General features: G+C 39.8%; 1 protein-coding gene across 1 annotated transcript in view; it reads right to left on the bottom strand.

Moving 5' to 3' along the window:
* The window catches only part of MCTP2 (multiple C2 and transmembrane domain containing 2), a 251,663-nt gene that overhangs the window by 126,914 nt on the left and 106,229 nt on the right, over positions 1–18,520 (bottom strand). The window contains exons 8-10 of the mRNA XM_060003640.1: positions 15,487–15,522; positions 4,153–4,317; positions 1,755–1,885 (exon numbers count right to left, since the gene is read on the bottom strand). Coding sequence (XP_059859623.1) covers positions 1,755–1,885; positions 4,153–4,317; positions 15,487–15,522 — 332 coding nt within the window. The remainder of the gene's footprint in view (positions 1–1,754; positions 1,886–4,152; positions 4,318–15,486; positions 15,523–18,520) is intronic.

Raw genomic sequence — 18,520 nt, 5'->3', positions numbered from 1 at the left:
AGTTACCCCACGGGGGAGAGGGTTGGGGGGAGACTAGTAAGGCATCTGACAGGCAAAATCTGTCAAATGCTTGACCACAGGAAGACCTCTCTCCTGGGTTGGAGAGTGTGACATGACCTAGTTTGGTACCACAAAACACAAACCTGGCCCTGGAGATCTCCAAGGAAGCATGGCTACTACCTGCTAGAGCAGCACAGAGCTGGGGACGAGAGGGCTGTGCAAAACAAAGGGCCATGACACGTGGAGGGAAAAGCACCCATATCTCAGTCAGCAGTGCTGCTCTCCTAGCAGGTGTTTGGACGTGTGTGGATGAGCCGTCAGTGTATGTGTGTGTGTGTCTTCCACAGGATAATTGGGGAAGGTAGCTGGCATCAGGTGGGTGAGGGCCAGGTTTATTAGGCACCTGGAACATGCCCGGCCGTCCCATGAGACAAGGTGCCTCTGCTGAGAAGCATGGGAGGAATGTTCCACGGCCTCCAAACTCCCACCTGTCTATCTCAGGAGGAGCCACTGAGGTGGGACAGGGTAACGGCAGCAAAAAGAGCTGACGTTCCGTGCACCGGGCTCTGCTAAGTGTTTTACACAGAAAAAGCACTGCATCAGGTATCGGGTTAGCTGGGGCTCATCCCATTTCTGCCCCTAAATTCCTTGCTGACGGAAAAACATGACTTCTCTGGGCCTCTGGACTTCTTCATCTATAAAATGAAGGGGTTCTACTGGATGAGTGTTTTCAATCTTTCATTTTCAGCAGGAAACTCTTCCCTCGAATGGAGCTCTACCAATGTAGAGCACAGGTAAAAGTGGAGATGCTCCGGTTTGAGGAGACCCCTGTTCTCCAAGGTGACCCCAAGGCATCTCCCTGAACCCAGGGTTCCAGAGAACTTGGTTTGAAAAAGCCCACAAACAGCCGTTGAGAGTCCTTTAAATGCTTATACTTAGGACTGGTGGACAAATCGTATGCATATGGGCTGAACAAAAGGCAGTGGTTTGGTGGGAAAAACTTGGTCTTTGAAAACACAGAATCCTGACTCTCGCACTCACTGCTCTGAAGCCTACAGCGAAGAGGTATGCAAACCTTTTGCACTCCATTTCCTCATCCATAAAACAAAAATAATACCACGAACTTGCAGGGCTATCAGAAAGATCAGAGATGCACGCTTCCACCAGCATCTCCTTCATGCTCAAACTGGAGCAGTCACAGTTCAGGCACAATTGCATTTAACTATTCTTACTACAATCCTATAAGGAAGCAATAGTACTTACACTACTTTTTATTATGTACGAGTGAGCCCCTCAATTAAGTTGGGAAGGTCCAAAGTAAAGAAATAAAACAAATCTGGCCTCAATAGATTTCATTATGATTTGCCGCCAAGTTCATCAAGGACACTGACAAGTTTCCATCAATTTGGGACACCCAGCTTCACAGTGTTACTAAATTATACGGTATTTCACTAAGTAGCAAAACCCAAATCATAGGGTGCATTGGACACTTATACCAACATTTCCCAAAGAGTCTGAGATGGTACATTATCTTTCTTTAGAGACTTCCTGGCACATACAATTTTCTTCTGTTGTAATCAATACTAAATTAAAAAAATGAAAAAACTTTCCCCAGGTTAGGGCCCAGCTAACTTATGGCTCCTTGGGGTGGGGATATGAGGTTTTATTCTAAGCTCAAACAGATAAAGATATTCCCTCAGACCAGCCTCAATGCAGACACATCTCCCACCATTTAAAAAGCAGAGCAGACTCACGTGCCCAGACGTTCCTCGTGCTTTTTGCTGTCCTTTCCCCACACTTCAATGTCCAAAATGCCCATCCTGTCAGAGAAGTAGTGAAAGTCAAACTGTTCCTGCCACTGCGGATTTGCACTCTTACACAGTGTCTAGAAAACATGCAGTTATATTATTTATTTTCTTAAAATGGCATTCATTGCTACAGCAACTACACATTCATTTCATTTCTAAACAGCAGGAGATCATAATTATGGTTATGATTGCTCTTATAAAGTTAAACTTTTCTTTTTGGAAACGAAAGGGACTTCAAGGTTCCGGGAATTGGCAAAACATCATACTCTTTTAGCTGACTCCCCAGACTCACTAATTTATCCACCAAATTTGGAGAAACACTGTTATTCCAAAAGAAACCATAAATGTTATATATATATAAAACACATACTTTTGATATATATATATTATATAATATTTTTACATACATACAATAATGACTATTGAGATATGCTCTCTATATAATATATCTCAATAGACATTTTACAGTTGTTCTCTCTTATGAAAGATACTAATTGGTTAACCAAATGGAAGTAACATTTTTATTGGCACATCCATTCAGTGCTGGCTTAAGAACTATATGAATTAACAGTCTGGGGTCTTAATTAACATCTGTCAGATGCATTACATGAGAAACCCGTAACCTGTAGGCCGCTGCCTATTTTTAAATCCAAGTTTACTGAACCCGTCACTAGAATGAGAGGAAGACTATGAAATTCCACTGCAGCCAAACCTAAAAATTAACAAGCATGGTCTGAAAACTCCACAAGTGTTCCTGTGTTCTCCGAAAGTGATTTCAAATTGCTTGTGTGTTTGATTCATTGGCAGGACTTTCATTTTTGTTTCAATTACACAGAGATTCAATTTGTGAATAAAAAGTGAGCAAAAACGCAGGCCACTAAGTATCAGGACCTCAGGGCCAACTATTAAATCCTGGGGCCAAATATCCCCGTGTGAGAAAACAGGGACTGCTCAGATCTCAGCTACAGCCAACATCACGTAACATCATTTACGCTGTTTTTCATCATCATTGGGCTTAAATATATCAGATCACGGCATTTTGAAACCATGAAGGAAAAAAAAAACCTATTAGACCACAAATTAAGTGCAATATTCCCCAAGGGGGAACGTAGCAGACACTGGACTAATTCTACACTTCCCCTTAGTCTAAAAGGGTACGTGTGCTTAGTGATGAATAATTTTTCTATAAATCCTTACCCTGACCCTGGATCATTAAAGGAATCTTAGTGGAGAGCTGTGGTCATCCTGGATATATTCACTGTGAGGTACAGCCTAAAACTGCCTGGTTAAAATAATTATCTGTATATTTCTGCTGTAACTTGTCTTCAATTTTTTGCATTTCTTATAATAAACGATTCTTCAATAAGAGCTTCAATTCTCTACTCCTTGTGGAGTAAATGACATTTCATATTTGATTCTGCACTGAAAATTGTGCAGCAGAGAAAACCTCTTGCCCCCCTAAATCATTTTCTAACTAGTCTGCTTCAGTTAAGTCCTCTACACTCAAAAGCCCAAACTGCAAATATCCTCAGGCCTATTTTCAAAATCTTCCACCGATGTTTTTCTTCCTATGTGGCTTTTGGCAAATGACTTAACTTTCAAGTACCCTAGTTCCCTCAATCCATAAAACATAGGAAATATTTCTGTCTGACAGTTATGTAAAACTAATTAATTACCATGGTTTGGAGACTAGTGTTTTTGAAATAAAAACCACACCAAATTACTGAGATTAAAAATTAAATGGAAGTTGGATCAGCAGAATAAGATGATTGATTTTTAAAGACGGCTAAAAAAAGCCATTACCTTTGGTCAAAACAAATCACTTTTAATACTTTTTAGATAGTTTAAAAAAATCACAGCAAAAAAACCCCCAGCAGCACTAGATGTCTATTTTTAGTGTTCATACCAACAAGTTAGAGAAAGCCCGGAGTACATAATTTTGAAAACATGTTTAGTTAACTCAAATATTTTAATCCAACTATAACATATTATACCATTTTATTTTTATACGATGTTGAAAGCATTTAGTAATCCTTTTCCCTCATTCTCTGAAACATAGTTTGCTTATTTTCAAAACAAAAATAAGCCATGCATTCAAATCTATTATTTAATAAGCTTTCTCTAGCTTTAGTTTAGTATATTAAAATAGATTATACTAAGCGATCAAATAGCCATATTAATAGACTGCACCTATACAATTATCTTGTTTTCTGGGTTGCTCCTAATACAGTTAGGAGGGTTAAAAATAAATTCTGTTCTTGCGAAGTTTAGAGTGGGAAAATATTTTTTTCCATTGTTTTAATCTTAAAGATATTGTTCTCCTTAAGGAACTGACAGAACTTACCTTACTTTTATACCTCTGATCTCCTAGTTTTAACTGGACAAACATCTCTGTCATGCTTCCTCCTGAGACATTCTTTCCTTCCAACAAAGTTATACTTATAATCCCATTCCAGAGTTGGTTCTTTTTCAAGAACTCTGAGAGCCGGAGGTTGCGTATCAAAGAGGACTAAAGCAAAAAATAAAGATAACATATAAACTCGCTGATAATTCTTGAGTGTGACTTTGGTGATCAGAGGAATTCCAGCTTTCAATATTTGATTAGAAATAGCACTCCCTGCCTGGTAAAAGTGTTAATATTCTTCACTGGCTTTGCAAACCTGCAATCACAGTTATGTGACTTCCTTCTCAAGCATTGGACTTGAAACATATAGCAAAGCACGAATTCGAACAACACTTGCATTTGGCACTGGCCTGTACTCCCACCTAGATGTGCTCTTTGGTAGCAATCCTTCAGCTGGGCCTTTGGCTATTTTAATAGTAGGAAGGGAAGAAAGGCATTCTGGGAAATAGAGATATAAGAACGAGGCACTACTTTTCAGGGAAACAAAATACCTCTGGGCATTTAGAAATTATGGTTTTGAATTTATCCTTCACACTTGAATCTGTCCCCACTTCCCTTTATTCCTTGGGCTACGACTAAAAAGCCTAACACCACTGTGAGATTCACAACTCCAGATACAGCCTGTAATCGGCTAGCCAGCCAAATGAGCTCTGCAGAGGGAAGGCTGCGTAAAGAACCCAGCCCCATGGCTGGGACCCAGTAGGGGTTCAGTAACTTGTTACCTTATTTTTGTTTCCTTTTCTACATTGTATTACTCACACACACCTTAAACAGAATATAGAAAAAGGCAAATATCCCCTATTATTAAATTATAAAGAGGCCAAGCACACTTTAATTTCCATTATGTAAATTTTCGAACACACACAAAGATAGAACAACAAACCTCCATGTGCTTATTTATCAGATTCGACATTTTGTCAACCTTATTTCACCTATCCCTTCACTATTTTTTTTTTCTGCCTGAAATATTTGAAAGCAAAATCCTTGTTTGTTTTTACGTAAGAACCATGCTATGATCACACTCAACACAAGTAACCATCATTCCTTTAATACTGTTAAATGCCCTGAAGGTCTCAACAGTGTCTTTTTATGGTTAGTTAGTTTGTTTGAGTGAGGATCCCCGACACGATCTGCAGGCTGCATGCAGTCCAGGCTGCGGAGTTCATTCACGTTCTCCGTTCAATAAGTGAAATGGCACAGAGTGTGGACGGCTTGATTTGAGGGAGAAATAAATGGGCTGAAGAAGGTAGACGGTGTCGAGGATCATAGTAAAGCAATGAATTTCTAACACTATATATTCATTCCTGTCATCTGCTCACTCTATCTTCGAGATCATTTAGGCATCAATTTGCTCGGTTTGATGACCAGTTAGTCACAATTTATCACAACACACAGTATGTCAGTGCCATGTTAATTACATGCCAGCTTACCTCATCCAACACACGTCACTCCACCACCCTTAATAAATGATGCAATAACGCCAAGTGTTTGGATCCTTTTATGATTTCCTTAAACAAAATACTTTTAAGGAAATCTGTACTCCCAACTTCATATCTGTGTTGCTTTTCTCTTGAAATTGGAATTCACACAAATGCACACACACACACACACAAATGCACACATACACACAGGGGTTTGGAGGTGCTGAAACAGAGCAGGAAAGGGAGATGGGAAAATAAGTAATTTTTTTAAAAAAGAAAAAAACCCTCTCCTCTGGAAAACATGAACACTTCTTTCTCTAACTTCTATTTGCAGTTGGGTTGTGGACAGAATATATTCAATAATGAAGGTGTAGGAAATAAAGTTAAGTAATTTTATATTTGCTAAAAACAATGCACGCCATCACAATATATAGACAGATACATATATAAATATGTATATAATCTATATGTGTGCATACAGATGTAGTACACTTAATACATTCTCTAGCTTAGTAAGCACACAGGCTGAACATTTCTATCTTTAAAAAGAAAATGAGATTTTGATTCATATATCCTGCTGCACTTTCCTTTTTTATGTTTTTTTCTTCTTAAAGTTCGACTTGCCAACCAACAAGCTGAAGCATGACCTGTCCCATGGCTATGCTTCAAAGTTCCGACAGATATATTCCTCCCTAAACACTGCAACTATTTCAAAATCCTTTTTATAAAGAAGGGAGTAATGTCCACAAGGGATCAAAGGGCATCCTACAGTCTGGCAATTGCCTAAGAAAAATGGCAGTGCTTCCATGAAATATGCCCTAAAATAATTTTGCGGCTTGGTATGTCCTAATTTGAAATTGGATGTTTATCTTGGAAAGGCTTCTAACTTGTCCATAAAACAGTCCCACTTAGCTCTATGAGCTCTGTGAAAATGGAATCCAAAGCTGGTTATTAAGGGGGCCCAGAGATAGGTTCCATATGGCGGAACAGCATGGGAGGGCAAGGCAAAGGCCTACATCAGGCCCGGCTTGGCTGGAGCTCCTGATCTATCCACGGACACTCGTTGCGTTACACTCTAACATCTGGATTATTGCTTGCAATGTCCCTGGGAAATATCCACTTTCCATCAAAGCTTTTATCTATCTCAGTCGGACTTTGAACATTTTAGTATTTAACACAGTCATGTTTGATGTGATGGACTTGCTCTTTGCTGTCCAAGATTTTTTTTTTTTCCTTACTAAAAGCGGGGTAGGAAAAGAGAAGTATTTATTGCACAGTTCACAGATAGAAAAGGACACAGGACCATTAGCCTACTTATTTCACCCTAAGTATTTCTGCAAAGCCCACTATAAGGTTATGTCCAAAAAAAGTTTCACTTGCGAGCGATGCAGTCTAGGATATGAGTATGAGCTTTAAAGATGTTTCTTAACTACTTTTGCATTTCTCTTCCACCCTTGAGACTTGTGATGAGGCTTAAGAGCAGGGTCTGTGGTTGTGGGCGGCATCCGGGCCATCCCATGTGTGCTCTGATGCAGATCTGGGCTATCCAAATCTTTTGTGCTTGTCAAAAGCTCCCTTTCTCCCCACCATAAATCGACTCCTCCGCACTCACTCTGTTAGCTCAATAGCTCAGGTTTTCATGACCGTGCCCGAGCCCTATATGTGAAATTTGTCATCTTAATGCAGCTTGGAATGTGAAAGCAGAGAAGGAAATGACCCATCAAAAGGAGAAACCCACCCCACCTGAGCTGAAACAAACACCAGGAGATAGAGCAAAGCTTCTGGGTCCCGACCCTAATTTCTCAGCAGACATAATGGATAAAATATAGTACATCAGGGTTTTGTTATTTTTCTCCTGCCTCCCAGAAGATCAGAACCTTTTACTATTTCTACGTGGATTCATTCATAGGCTCTCTTCCTTGGCCCTCACCCCACCAAATCCACACCCAGAAAAAGCGACTTTCTTTTGAAACATGCAACTTAGTTATGACTAGTGAAAACAAGGTGTGATATTTAACTTTAAAACATACTAGCTTTTGTAAAAATGAAACAGATTCCAAAACATTAATATGCTTCCAGGTCACAAAAATTTCACAGGAAGGAAGGGAAGAAAGGGAGAAAGACTGAAAGTATAGGCTGTGGAGCGTCTGCTCACTTCCAACAGGTGCAGAATTCTCAGGAGTTTTTGATCTAGGAATAGACTCTCAAAACAGTGAATAGATTTTCCTTCCTGGGACATAAAAAGCAGATTGCAGCTTGGCAACATGCATTATTTGAGGATTTTGGCCAAGTGGCATGCTGTGAAGACAGCAATGTGGACTCCAGTACCCTGATTCCCAGTGTGGCTACAAAGGAAACCCTGGGATAGTGGACCTGTCAGCTCAAAGCCTCCTGTCCGTCCCAAGCCAGGGAGAATACCAGAGAGGTCAGAAGTAAAGAAGGATCCTGATAGGAGGGCACAGAGTCCAGAAGCTGGGGCCATAGCCTGCAGGTATCAAAAGCAATGTTATATTCAGTGATGCCACAGTCCATAACTAACTATGCTGACCAATACCACGGGGTAACAATTCAAAGCACTCCCTTGGGTGACAAAAAAGCACCAAAACATTAAAAAAATTAAAATTAAAAATAGGGGTGGGGGGGCTTCCCTGGTGGCGCAGTGGTTGAGAGTCCGCCTGCCGATGCAGGGGATACGGGTTCGTGCCCCGGTCTGGGAAGATCCCACGTGCCGCGGAGCGGCTGGGCCCGTGAGCCATGGCCGCTGAGCCTGCGCGTCCGGAGCCTGTGCTCCGCAACGGGAGAGGCCACAGCGGTGAGAGGCCCGCGTAGCAAAAAAAAAAAAAAAAAAAAACAAAACAAAAAAAAAATAGGGGTGGGACTTCCCTGGAGGTCCAATGGTTGAGGCTCCGTGCTCCCAATGCAGGGGCCCCGGGTTTGATCCCTGGGCAGGGAACTAGATCCCACATGCATGCCACAACTGAGAGTCTGCATGCTGCAACTAAGACCTGGTGCAGCAAAATAAATTAATAAATAAATATTAAAAAAAAATAGGGGCATTGAGAAAATGTTTTTACAAGGTTTTTGTACTAGGCCTACCTTACTGCTGCCAGTTACTGTATGGGTACCTTTTAGATCATCTCAGTGATGGAGATTTAAAAGTATGTGTTCCGATGTTGCCAATCCATCTTATTTTGACTCTCATTAATTATTTTTCCTGAGTCATTGTGAGAAAGTAGGGAGTCAAGGAGACAAATGCATGAAAAAAAAGAAAGGAACTAACTTTGTAAGCAAAATGAGGAGTAAAGCAAGATTCCAACTATGTTGGCAATGCTTAGAAAAACTAAGGAAGAACATTCAGTCTATAAAAGGTTTCCCTGAAATATTCCTTCCAAGCTTTTTCAATATGTAAAACTACTTCTCATTGTCAACAGCCTTTATAGCATGACATGAGAAGATCCATACGTTCATGCAACAGGCTTCCAGAAAGCTGCTACTCGACAGCTCCTTATATCATCTGAAGAGAACCCTGTAGGCATAAATTCTCCTAGAACTACACAAACATTTTTGCATAGGATATAAAGGAAGCCTTTTAAATTTCCCACAGGGGAATGGACATGAAAGATGAGATTTATATTTATAGATGAAAACTATTTCACAGTCCCAAGGATATGAATAATCTGTGTGCACAAAGACGTTAGCTCTAAAAGGATTATATTAATTTTTTTTTAATTAAAAGGGAATATCCTCACTCCATGTTTGAACTTAAAAATAAAAATTAGACTAAGAGAAGATTTCTAAAAATTGATAAAGTCCATAAATACCCAATGATTCTCAGGGTTCTGGACTGAGCGGGGGGGGGGAAATGAAGGCCATGTGATTCAACAAGGTTTTCCTTTTTGCCCTGACCTCTAGAAAGCTCAATATTAAATGCTGGGCTCATATACAATAATATTCATCAACTAGTATTTCTTGATTCACATGGGTCATCCTGCAGGCCTTCATGTCTGTGTTCCGTATTTCTATGTCTCTCCTTCACTTAAAATAGGTTAAGGGCACCCCTATACGAGACTGGGACTAGGGTGAGGCAAGTGAGGCATTCAGGGTGAAACATTTAAGGAGGTGCTCACTTCTCAGTCTTCTGCAAGGGCAGGGCTGGCCCCTGAGCCCGAGTGCCTTCTCATGTTTTACACCCCAGGCACCTCACCTGCCTCACCCTAATCCCAGCCAAACCTAAGATTTAGCAGTGCTCCCCACTGCTCTACAAGGCCTGCCCCTCTAACATCCCTGGCTTTGCCTCCTACTTTCCCTAGCATCCCACGCCGTACCCTAACCCTCACCAGTGGCTCTCAAACATCACTATGCTTCCGAATCACCTGGAAGCCTTGCTAAAAGATGGCTGGGCCCCGTTTCCAGAGTTTCTGATCTCAGAGGCCTGAAATGGAGGCCCAACATCCACACTTCAGAAAATGTCCAGGTGACGCTGATGGTGTTGGCCCAGGGGCTCTCCTCTGGAACTGATAACAAAGAATTCAGAGCACTTGCCATGCACCACATTATTTTATAAATGTCCTGTCTCAATTCACTTCCTCCTCCTTCTCATCTGGTGAGATTCACTCCAGCTTTCTTGGTCCCCAGCCTTCAATCCACCCCACCCACCTGTAAAGCCAAGATAAGGGCCTAGTCTCTGAATATCCCCACCTCCTCACTCTCACCTCTCCTAATCCCTCATCAGTTTTGATGGCCAACTCTTGTCTCCGAATTCTCAGGACAGTGTTCCTGACAATATAGTATGTGCTCAGTAGTGAGAGGCTTTTTTTTTTTTTTGGCCAAAACTGAACCTAATGTCACTGAGAGGAGAGATCTGATGCAAAGTTTAGGAAGGAAGTGGCTCTGTTCTTCTGGGCTGGAGACACACAAGGTTTGAGAGTTCTAACAGATCCAAGGTCTTACCTGAGCGTGACTGAAGCCCACAGAAATGAGGAAAGCCTCTAGAAACCATTCTGCTCAGGGTAATGCTGACCTAGACTTCAAAACAAGGCAGTAGAAGCATCGGGGTTAAGATAGTTAGACGTGTGCCCGTGCAGTGTCACTTCTAGATAGATAGGCAGGCATGTAGGTAGGTAGAAAGCGAGATAGGCATACAGACAGACAGACAAATAAATTAGGTAGATATATAGATGAGATAGATAGGTATATGGATGTATATGGCTGTTTAGGGTATACCATTCTCCAATCCTTCAAATTTAACCAAGAAAACAAAAAAGTAAAAGGTATTACTAAGGGTGGGCATTTGAGTTAGGAATGTCTCAAAATGAAAAGGAACCAACCAAACAAAAAGCATTCTATTAATTGGGAAAGTGGTCCAGGCACAATACTTTCAGTTTAGTTCTACAAATGGACCACACTTCTTGCAAGGGGGTTTGCTTGTGCTACTTCCTGGGTTTATAGCAAAAGAAGGACATGGGTCCACCTAGAGAAAGGTACAGTGACGGAGGGCATTTACCAGTAAGGTGGGAGGACTGGCATCTCTTCCAGTTTGAGCAGTTTCTTCTCAACCCAAAACTATAGGACAGACAAAACAATCATCCAAACTTCCTCCTGGTTCTTACCTGGGCTCTGGTCACAAAGCACGTCATGATATGTAGTTGGATAGATAGGTAGATGTTAGATAGATAGACAGACAGGTAGATAGATAGGCAGACAGACAGACAGAAAGAGCTTCCCTCCAAGTTCTCTGACTGTCCTCTTTCAATTTAAGTTCCTCCACATTAAACTAGCTCCTACAGGAGCTAAATATGCTAAAACCACACTTCTAAAGCCACCGGAGTCCCAGCCCTGCAAAGTGCTTCAACCTGCAATGAGGTCTTCAGTGAACTTGGCCCACGTGTTAGAAGCAAAATTGACAAGGTCAACCTGTATAACTGAATCAAAGGCAAAAGCACAACCACAATAATTTGCTGAGACTTCCCAGACTTCACTCATTTGGCCAGACAGCTAACCCACAGACACAGCCACCCCCGGGGCAGCAGCCTATGGGAGGGGTCACAACTGACAAGGATGCCACGTCACCCCCTGGCAAGACAGCGTATAGTCACAAGACCAAACCAGCATCCCATCACAGGGGGCTGCTGGGTGATGAGGCTGAGAATGGCACACTTCAACAAGCCCAAGTGGACAAACCAGCAGAGAAAGGAGGCGCTGGCCCATGCAACAGACAGCTCTCCGGGTTCAAGACCAACCTCAGCAAAACACTGCTACTACTAACTCCACCTTTCTGAGACTGCCTACCTGTTCTGAGTCCTAGATGTCAGAGAGCTAGAAACAGAGGCACAGACAGAGCCCAAGGGAAAAAGAGAAAGTGGAAAAGGGGAAAGAAGACAAGGGAGGACATAACCTAAATTCAGGCCGAACCCTCACCATGTAATTCATGACTCTTACCAAGTCATGACACTGAAATAAAGTATCCAAAAAAGCCGAAAGCAAGAGCGTAGCCCCTATACTTTGTCAGGGAATACAACAGGAAAAGAGAACCATTCCAGGTACTGCGAACAGAGGGAATATAATGCGGAGAACAGGTGATGGAAAAGCTGAGACGCCAAATAGAGTATATGGAGAAAAGTTAAGGTCAGTGACAGGAGGAAGCAGCCAGCACTCTTAGGCTGGAGTGAGGGCGGGGCGGGCAGACTTTCTGTAAAGTTCCAGGTAGTAAGAATTAGGGTCTGCCCCAAGTACTCAACTCTGCCACGTCAGCCAGAGGCAGTGCATACACAAATGAGTGCAGCTGCGTTCCGATCAAACTTTATTTGCAGAAGCAGACACAGGGCTGAATTTTGCACTCAGGCTGAAGTTCAATGACCCCTGGGCTAGAGAGAGAAAAAGAGTAAATGCTAGGATCAGGGTACAGAAAAAAAATGTTGCACTAGGTACAGGGATGTCTTCAACCTTAAACGGCTGACACATAATTGCATAAAACAATGGGTCAGAAGAGGAGCCATGTGAGAATAAATACTTATCTCAGTACAAATTATCTAAAATGAAGAAAATCCATAACTAAAAGGGCACTGTGGTCACTCATAATACAGTCCCAAATGAAAGGGCAAGGGTGTGGTCTGTATATATGCAGATTTTCTGAATACAATCAGTGACCCATCAATTCCGTATTTTATCATCGTGTTTTTATCCCATTAGACTATTTGATGTAAGAGAAGTAACTGCTGCTAATTTTCTATCTCTGTAGCTATTATATACATAAGAAAGTGAGAAGTAAGGTTTGGAAACAGATCTATTCACAGAAAAGATTGTGCATAGTAAATATCTAAAAAGAAGTAGTTATCTGATTCAGGTCCTTTTAAGTAAGATTTTCAGTTCTCTCTTTAAAAGACTCGTTAGAAGGAAAACAAAGCCTTTTGTATGAAACCTAAAGCTATTTTTTAAAGGCAATCTCTATGTATTTACTGTATTAAAATCAAGGTCAGTATCAAAATCAAGGAAACGGGGAATTCTCTGGCAGTCCAGTGGTTAGGACTCTGTGCTTTCACTGCAGAGGGTGCAGGTTCAATCCCTGGTTGGGGAACTAAGCCCATGAGAGACCAAAAAAAAAAAAAAAAAAGAAAAATTCAGGAAATGCTTTAGAAGACAGTCCACAAAGACTCTGCCGTTCTGGGTCCCTCTAGATGATGCAAAATTATAAACTTATGGGTCTAAGAGCAATTATTTAAATAAAGTTAAGTTATTATAAGAATAAGATTGAGGTGAAAGAGTCAATGACATTTTATAGGTAATACATCACTTAGGGCTAGTGAAATTTTAGATACTCATAGTAAGTAATCTTCCTTATATTAAACTTCTGTTACCTAATTTTTAAATATAATATGGAAATCCTAAAAGAGAAGCTTATAGTTTAAAAATACCAAGATAGGTTGATCAGGGTATTTTAACTACTTACACAGAAGGCTAATCACAGAGTCTATAGATTTTCCACATGACTCATTTTCATAAGCTAAATTAGAAGCTATCTCATGTTTTCCTCCCAAACTGCAAACTCTAAGCTGCAAAATATCAACCTAACAATTGAAACTCTTCACCAATATATAAATGGCATCTCTCATATAAGATAGCAAGTAGCTTTCAATGACCTACATTCATCTAAGGTTTTACTAAACATTGTATTAGGTTTGGGCATTTAGTCTCTGAGCCCAGTGCACTGAAGTCAAAATTCTAGAAACGACAATGACAGGGAAAAAAGAAGATGACAGTTCCAGGATCCTCTGTTCCTTTCATATTTTTGATAACATTTTTCCTCCCCCTCTTCATTCCTTTGACTGTTCTTCCTAACCTCTCCTGTCATCCCCTAGACTCCCATATTCCCCAAGCTCACAATTTTTCTTTCTAGCCTTTATGTTCTTCCGCAAACTGCCAGTGCTCTTCCACAGGCCGGATGTCCCTAACTAAAGATGGTTATTGATGTACAGTACCAGTGTTTTAGTGCTGCAGCAGAATCAATAAATGAGAAAATACTGCTTTGTCAGGTTTCGCCAGAGCATGCTGGGAAACTTTACCGCTGCGAATGGTTACAGCAACTCTTAATACATGAGAGGGAGAGCCGGGCGCCCTTCTGTGCAGAGAAATGATGTTCTTCTACCCTCTAGTGACTATAAAGGAATAAGACAAAAGCTGGAGGAATTTTTTGAGACCACTTCACATGATTATTTACTGCCTCTGAAGTTTATTTCTAAAAAGAACCAGAGTCTTGGAAACCAAGTGAACAGGTAGGATTAAAAAAAAAAAAAAAAAAAACACCTTAGCCTGGTTATTTTTAAAGTGCTCAAAAATGCAAAGGATATACATTTTAGGAAGAGTCAGAACTTTGATTCCTCTGGATTTGAAAAAGCAAGGTTTAGAAAGTTTACCTTCTTTCCTAGGAACTAGTCAGGTTTCAAATCTCTCCTTCTCTCTCTTTCACATACACACACTCTTACAAACACACGGAATCTGTTTCAATCTCCTTATTTTATAGAGAAGTAAACAACTGCAGTGTGGTGAGGTTAGAAATGAGAGATGGCATATAACTGTGTACACATGTGTGTGTATAAATAAATGCATATACAGAGATTGCCCACGCACCCTCCCCTCATACACGGACACATCACGGCCACCTCCATCTTGGTTATTCCTCTTTTAAAAGCAGTAGACCTGCTAAAGTAAGTTATACATAATATTTTTGGTTTTGTTTACATTTACATTAATTTTGACATTTAGTCACTTAAGTTACAATGTGTTACCTTAATAACCTAATAATAACACATCCCTACCTTGGTACACCTATACTTTTTATAAATTGCACAGAAGTATATAATTGTTTAAAAAGAAAAGATACTAACAATGTAAAAAAGTCACCGGTATTTCATGGAGAAATCTTTAAAGAAACACTCACAAAAAAAAAAAGGCAAAATAAAAGTAATATAAAAAAGATTGATAAAATATACCATGTATTCTTCTCAATCTTTTCACTGCCCTTATAACAGTTTCCACCTAATGGTAAATAGCTTTCTAAAGGACTAAATCTAACTGCACTACAACTCCAAATAATTCAAGCTTAATGAAGTGTAACATTCTAACACGGCCGGTACATATAAAATGTCAACACTAAAACAAGTGTAAGTTCAAACATCTGGCTATGCTCTTATTAAATGAAATTTTAAAAGGGAGTTTGTTTCCTTTTTACTCATAACAGCAGTAAGAGGAAAAGAAAGCCTTTCCATTTAAGGGTTGGATAATAATCTTGTCTACATTGGTCTTTGCTACAAAGGTGAACCACATGATGTAAAGAAAAAAAAAAAACAGCTATATTTACCTTGCTGGCGCTTAACTGCTTCCGATCTGACCAACGCTAAGGATTATGTCCATTGAATCGTGAAAAATGGCAAAATAAAAGAGAGAAATAGAGCCGTTAACAACACGATGATGTTACCATGCTAGTTAGATGGTGCAGACTACGTTCAAACAACTGACACCCACATTCTGAGGTTTCAGAGAAAACACATTTGAGCAAGAAAATAGTTAGAAACCTAGAAAAATCACATTTCTGTGGTTGTGTTACATCATTTTCTCACAGTATTCAAAAATGAAAAAACAAGGACATAGAATACTGCTCAGTCCTTACAAGTACATTTATGTTTTTATTTGCCTGAAAACACTAATTTTACCTCGAAAAGCAATGTGGAAAGGCAGGTTTTTCCTACCTGAAATACCCAGATAGCATTATAAAAATGTTTAAGAAATTCATGGACAAAGTTAGTTCATGTTTAGGTTTCTGTAGTTTTAGATACTAGAAAAAATAATTCCATTGCCCTCTGCTGAGAAAATCTCAATATTCGAAATAATAGGAAAAAACAGTCTGAGTCATTTCTTCACAATGAAGAAAAATAGGCTAACGTACCAGTGAGGGAGGGAAGAAAAAAATGTTCTGAACAGCCAGTAACTTCACCACTGTTCTCTTTTGATCTCTCATTTGTTGAGCTAAGACTGCTGAATTTCGTCTACAAGTAAAGTTCTCTCCTAACAAAATCCTCTCATTACTCCTGTCACCGTCCAGTACTGCAAAGCTCTACTCTGGCTGGTTAACCAGCTAACTGGATGTTAAAACTTGGAAAAATTTGGCAGATTACAACTCAATTATGAATCTAATTGAGCAGCCCATGGTAACTATAATGATTAAGGAAAAAAATGCCTTTAGGCAAATGACCTATCCACATTGCCAATAAGTCTCCCCAGGAAACTAGAAACCAGAAACAAATTGTCTTGGGGGAAAATCCACTTATATTCCAGGGACCAGCAAGTAGAAACGCTGGTACAAAAATGTCTTGAAAATATTCTTCAGGAAAAACACTTTCCCTGGTGAAACTGGAAGCTCAACCACTCAGCATGTGACCCAGAGTTATAGATACTACAATCTGGGTATTAAAATACCCAGACTGGAAAATGAGTATTACTGTCTGCTTACTACAGGACTAAGAGCTACCATATTTCGGGTGTCTACTCCGTGCTAAGCACTATATTTGATCATGCTGGTCTTCACAAACCTATAAAATAGATAATCTTTCTTTTAAATCCGCATTTCACAAATTGTAGCTGAGAATTAAGTAATTATGTGAATTTGATCTGATCAGTTAACTTCTCCAAACTAAAAATAGTGGAGTCGGGATTCAAACCCAGGCAGTCTGATGACAGAGCTCATAGTTATAACTAAAATTCTATTTTTGCTGAGAAAAAGAGACAGAGGGCAGGTGTATCAGCCCTCCACCTAGTGCCTTACCTCCTAACTGTACCATGCCCGTATGCACTTAAATCCCTGGCCCTGAGGGTCAATTCACAGACATTTTGCACACGTTAAGATTTTTATTGGCTTGGCTCTAAAGCAACAAAGACTGCCTCAATGACAACGGGAAGAAATATGGGTACAAAACCAAGAATTCAAACTGAAATCTCTCTATCAGGCTTTAAATGAAAATGGAAATTTATAAACAAATTATTCCCAAATAATCTCAGTCCCCCGTGTTAGTTACCCCATTTAAAAACCCAATAGAAGAATATCTTTAAATACTAACTTAAACTCAATGAAAAGATCAACAGTTTTCTGATACTTACTCTATCCAAAGGGCCCCTGATGTGCACTGTTAAGTTGAATAGCCACACATGGCCAAGGATAAATTATTCCTTGCTCAGGTATACTTTGAACAAGTATATAAACAGAAAAATAACACTACCAGTCAGAACAAATAGAACAGGCATTACCATTATTATTATTTCTATAATACCCCATTTTATTATATATGTACATCTATATACACACACATACATATACATGGCTACGTATATATATGTATGTACACTCGTATATATAGTAAATAGATTGTACACTAGACCCTGCCAGACAAGCAAAGAACGAAGAAAATGAGAAATCGTACCAGCAAGGAGATAATGCGTACCATCTGACAAACTCTCAAAAACAGGGTGTGGAGGAGTCAAGGAAAGAAGGGCCAAACTAAATAGGATGACAAGTGTGTCTCCTTTTAGGGCTCTGAAAAGATAGGCTTTGAGATGTTTTCCAAAAACAAACTCAAGCTGCATTGAGTATTAATTGCTCTGCAATTTGAAATAAATTTTGACTGAAATGGCTCTACTTAAAAACTCCACATTTTGGCAACATTTCAACATATTTTAAGTGACAGTAGTACTGCTAAATATGATCCAATACACTACAGAAAAATCCACATGTGGAATAAATACACAGCTATTATGCAGCTGAAATATGCAGCTATCTTCCTGAGGTCATTATCCAAGTTTACAAACCCCACTTAAATATGTAAGAAATTTTCAGAACGTATCAGCTGGCAATTATGCAACCACGTGGCAAATAATATGCTCATTTCCATGGCATGTCATCGCAACCTGGCATCCAGCTCAAGGAACCGGTCACCTACTGGATGCCCTGCCACTGAATCCGATGGCAATGCCATCAAAACTAAGAGAAGTTAAAGGAAGTCCCTCGCCACTATGTTGGGTAGAAAAAAAAATATTTTTGACATCAATTTAAGACATTTTAGCATCAAAATATCTATGTTATTGAGGCCTCAGGTTTTAACATTGCCACTTCTTAATTAATAAATGGAGATCTCCCCCCGCAAAGTTATCATCAAGTAAATGCTCATAAGTAAAGAATTCAGATTAAAAATAGCAACTGTTTAGTTGACCCTCTGGCAATTGAAAAATCACTGTGCAGTTTTTTTTTGTTTGTTTTTTTTACTCCTTTAAACTATCCTCAGTGAGTTTACTAGTAAATCACTCATGATTTTCATCATGAAAATAAATTACAACTAACTGCAAAG

Source organism: Delphinus delphis, chromosome 2 (genome assembly GCF_949987515.2).
Source record: "Delphinus delphis chromosome 2, mDelDel1.2, whole genome shotgun sequence".
NCBI classification, from domain to species: Eukaryota; Metazoa; Chordata; class Mammalia; order Artiodactyla; family Delphinidae; genus Delphinus; species Delphinus delphis.
The sequence above is the reverse complement of the archived record's forward strand: the minus strand, read 5'-3'. Positions and strand labels throughout refer to the sequence as shown.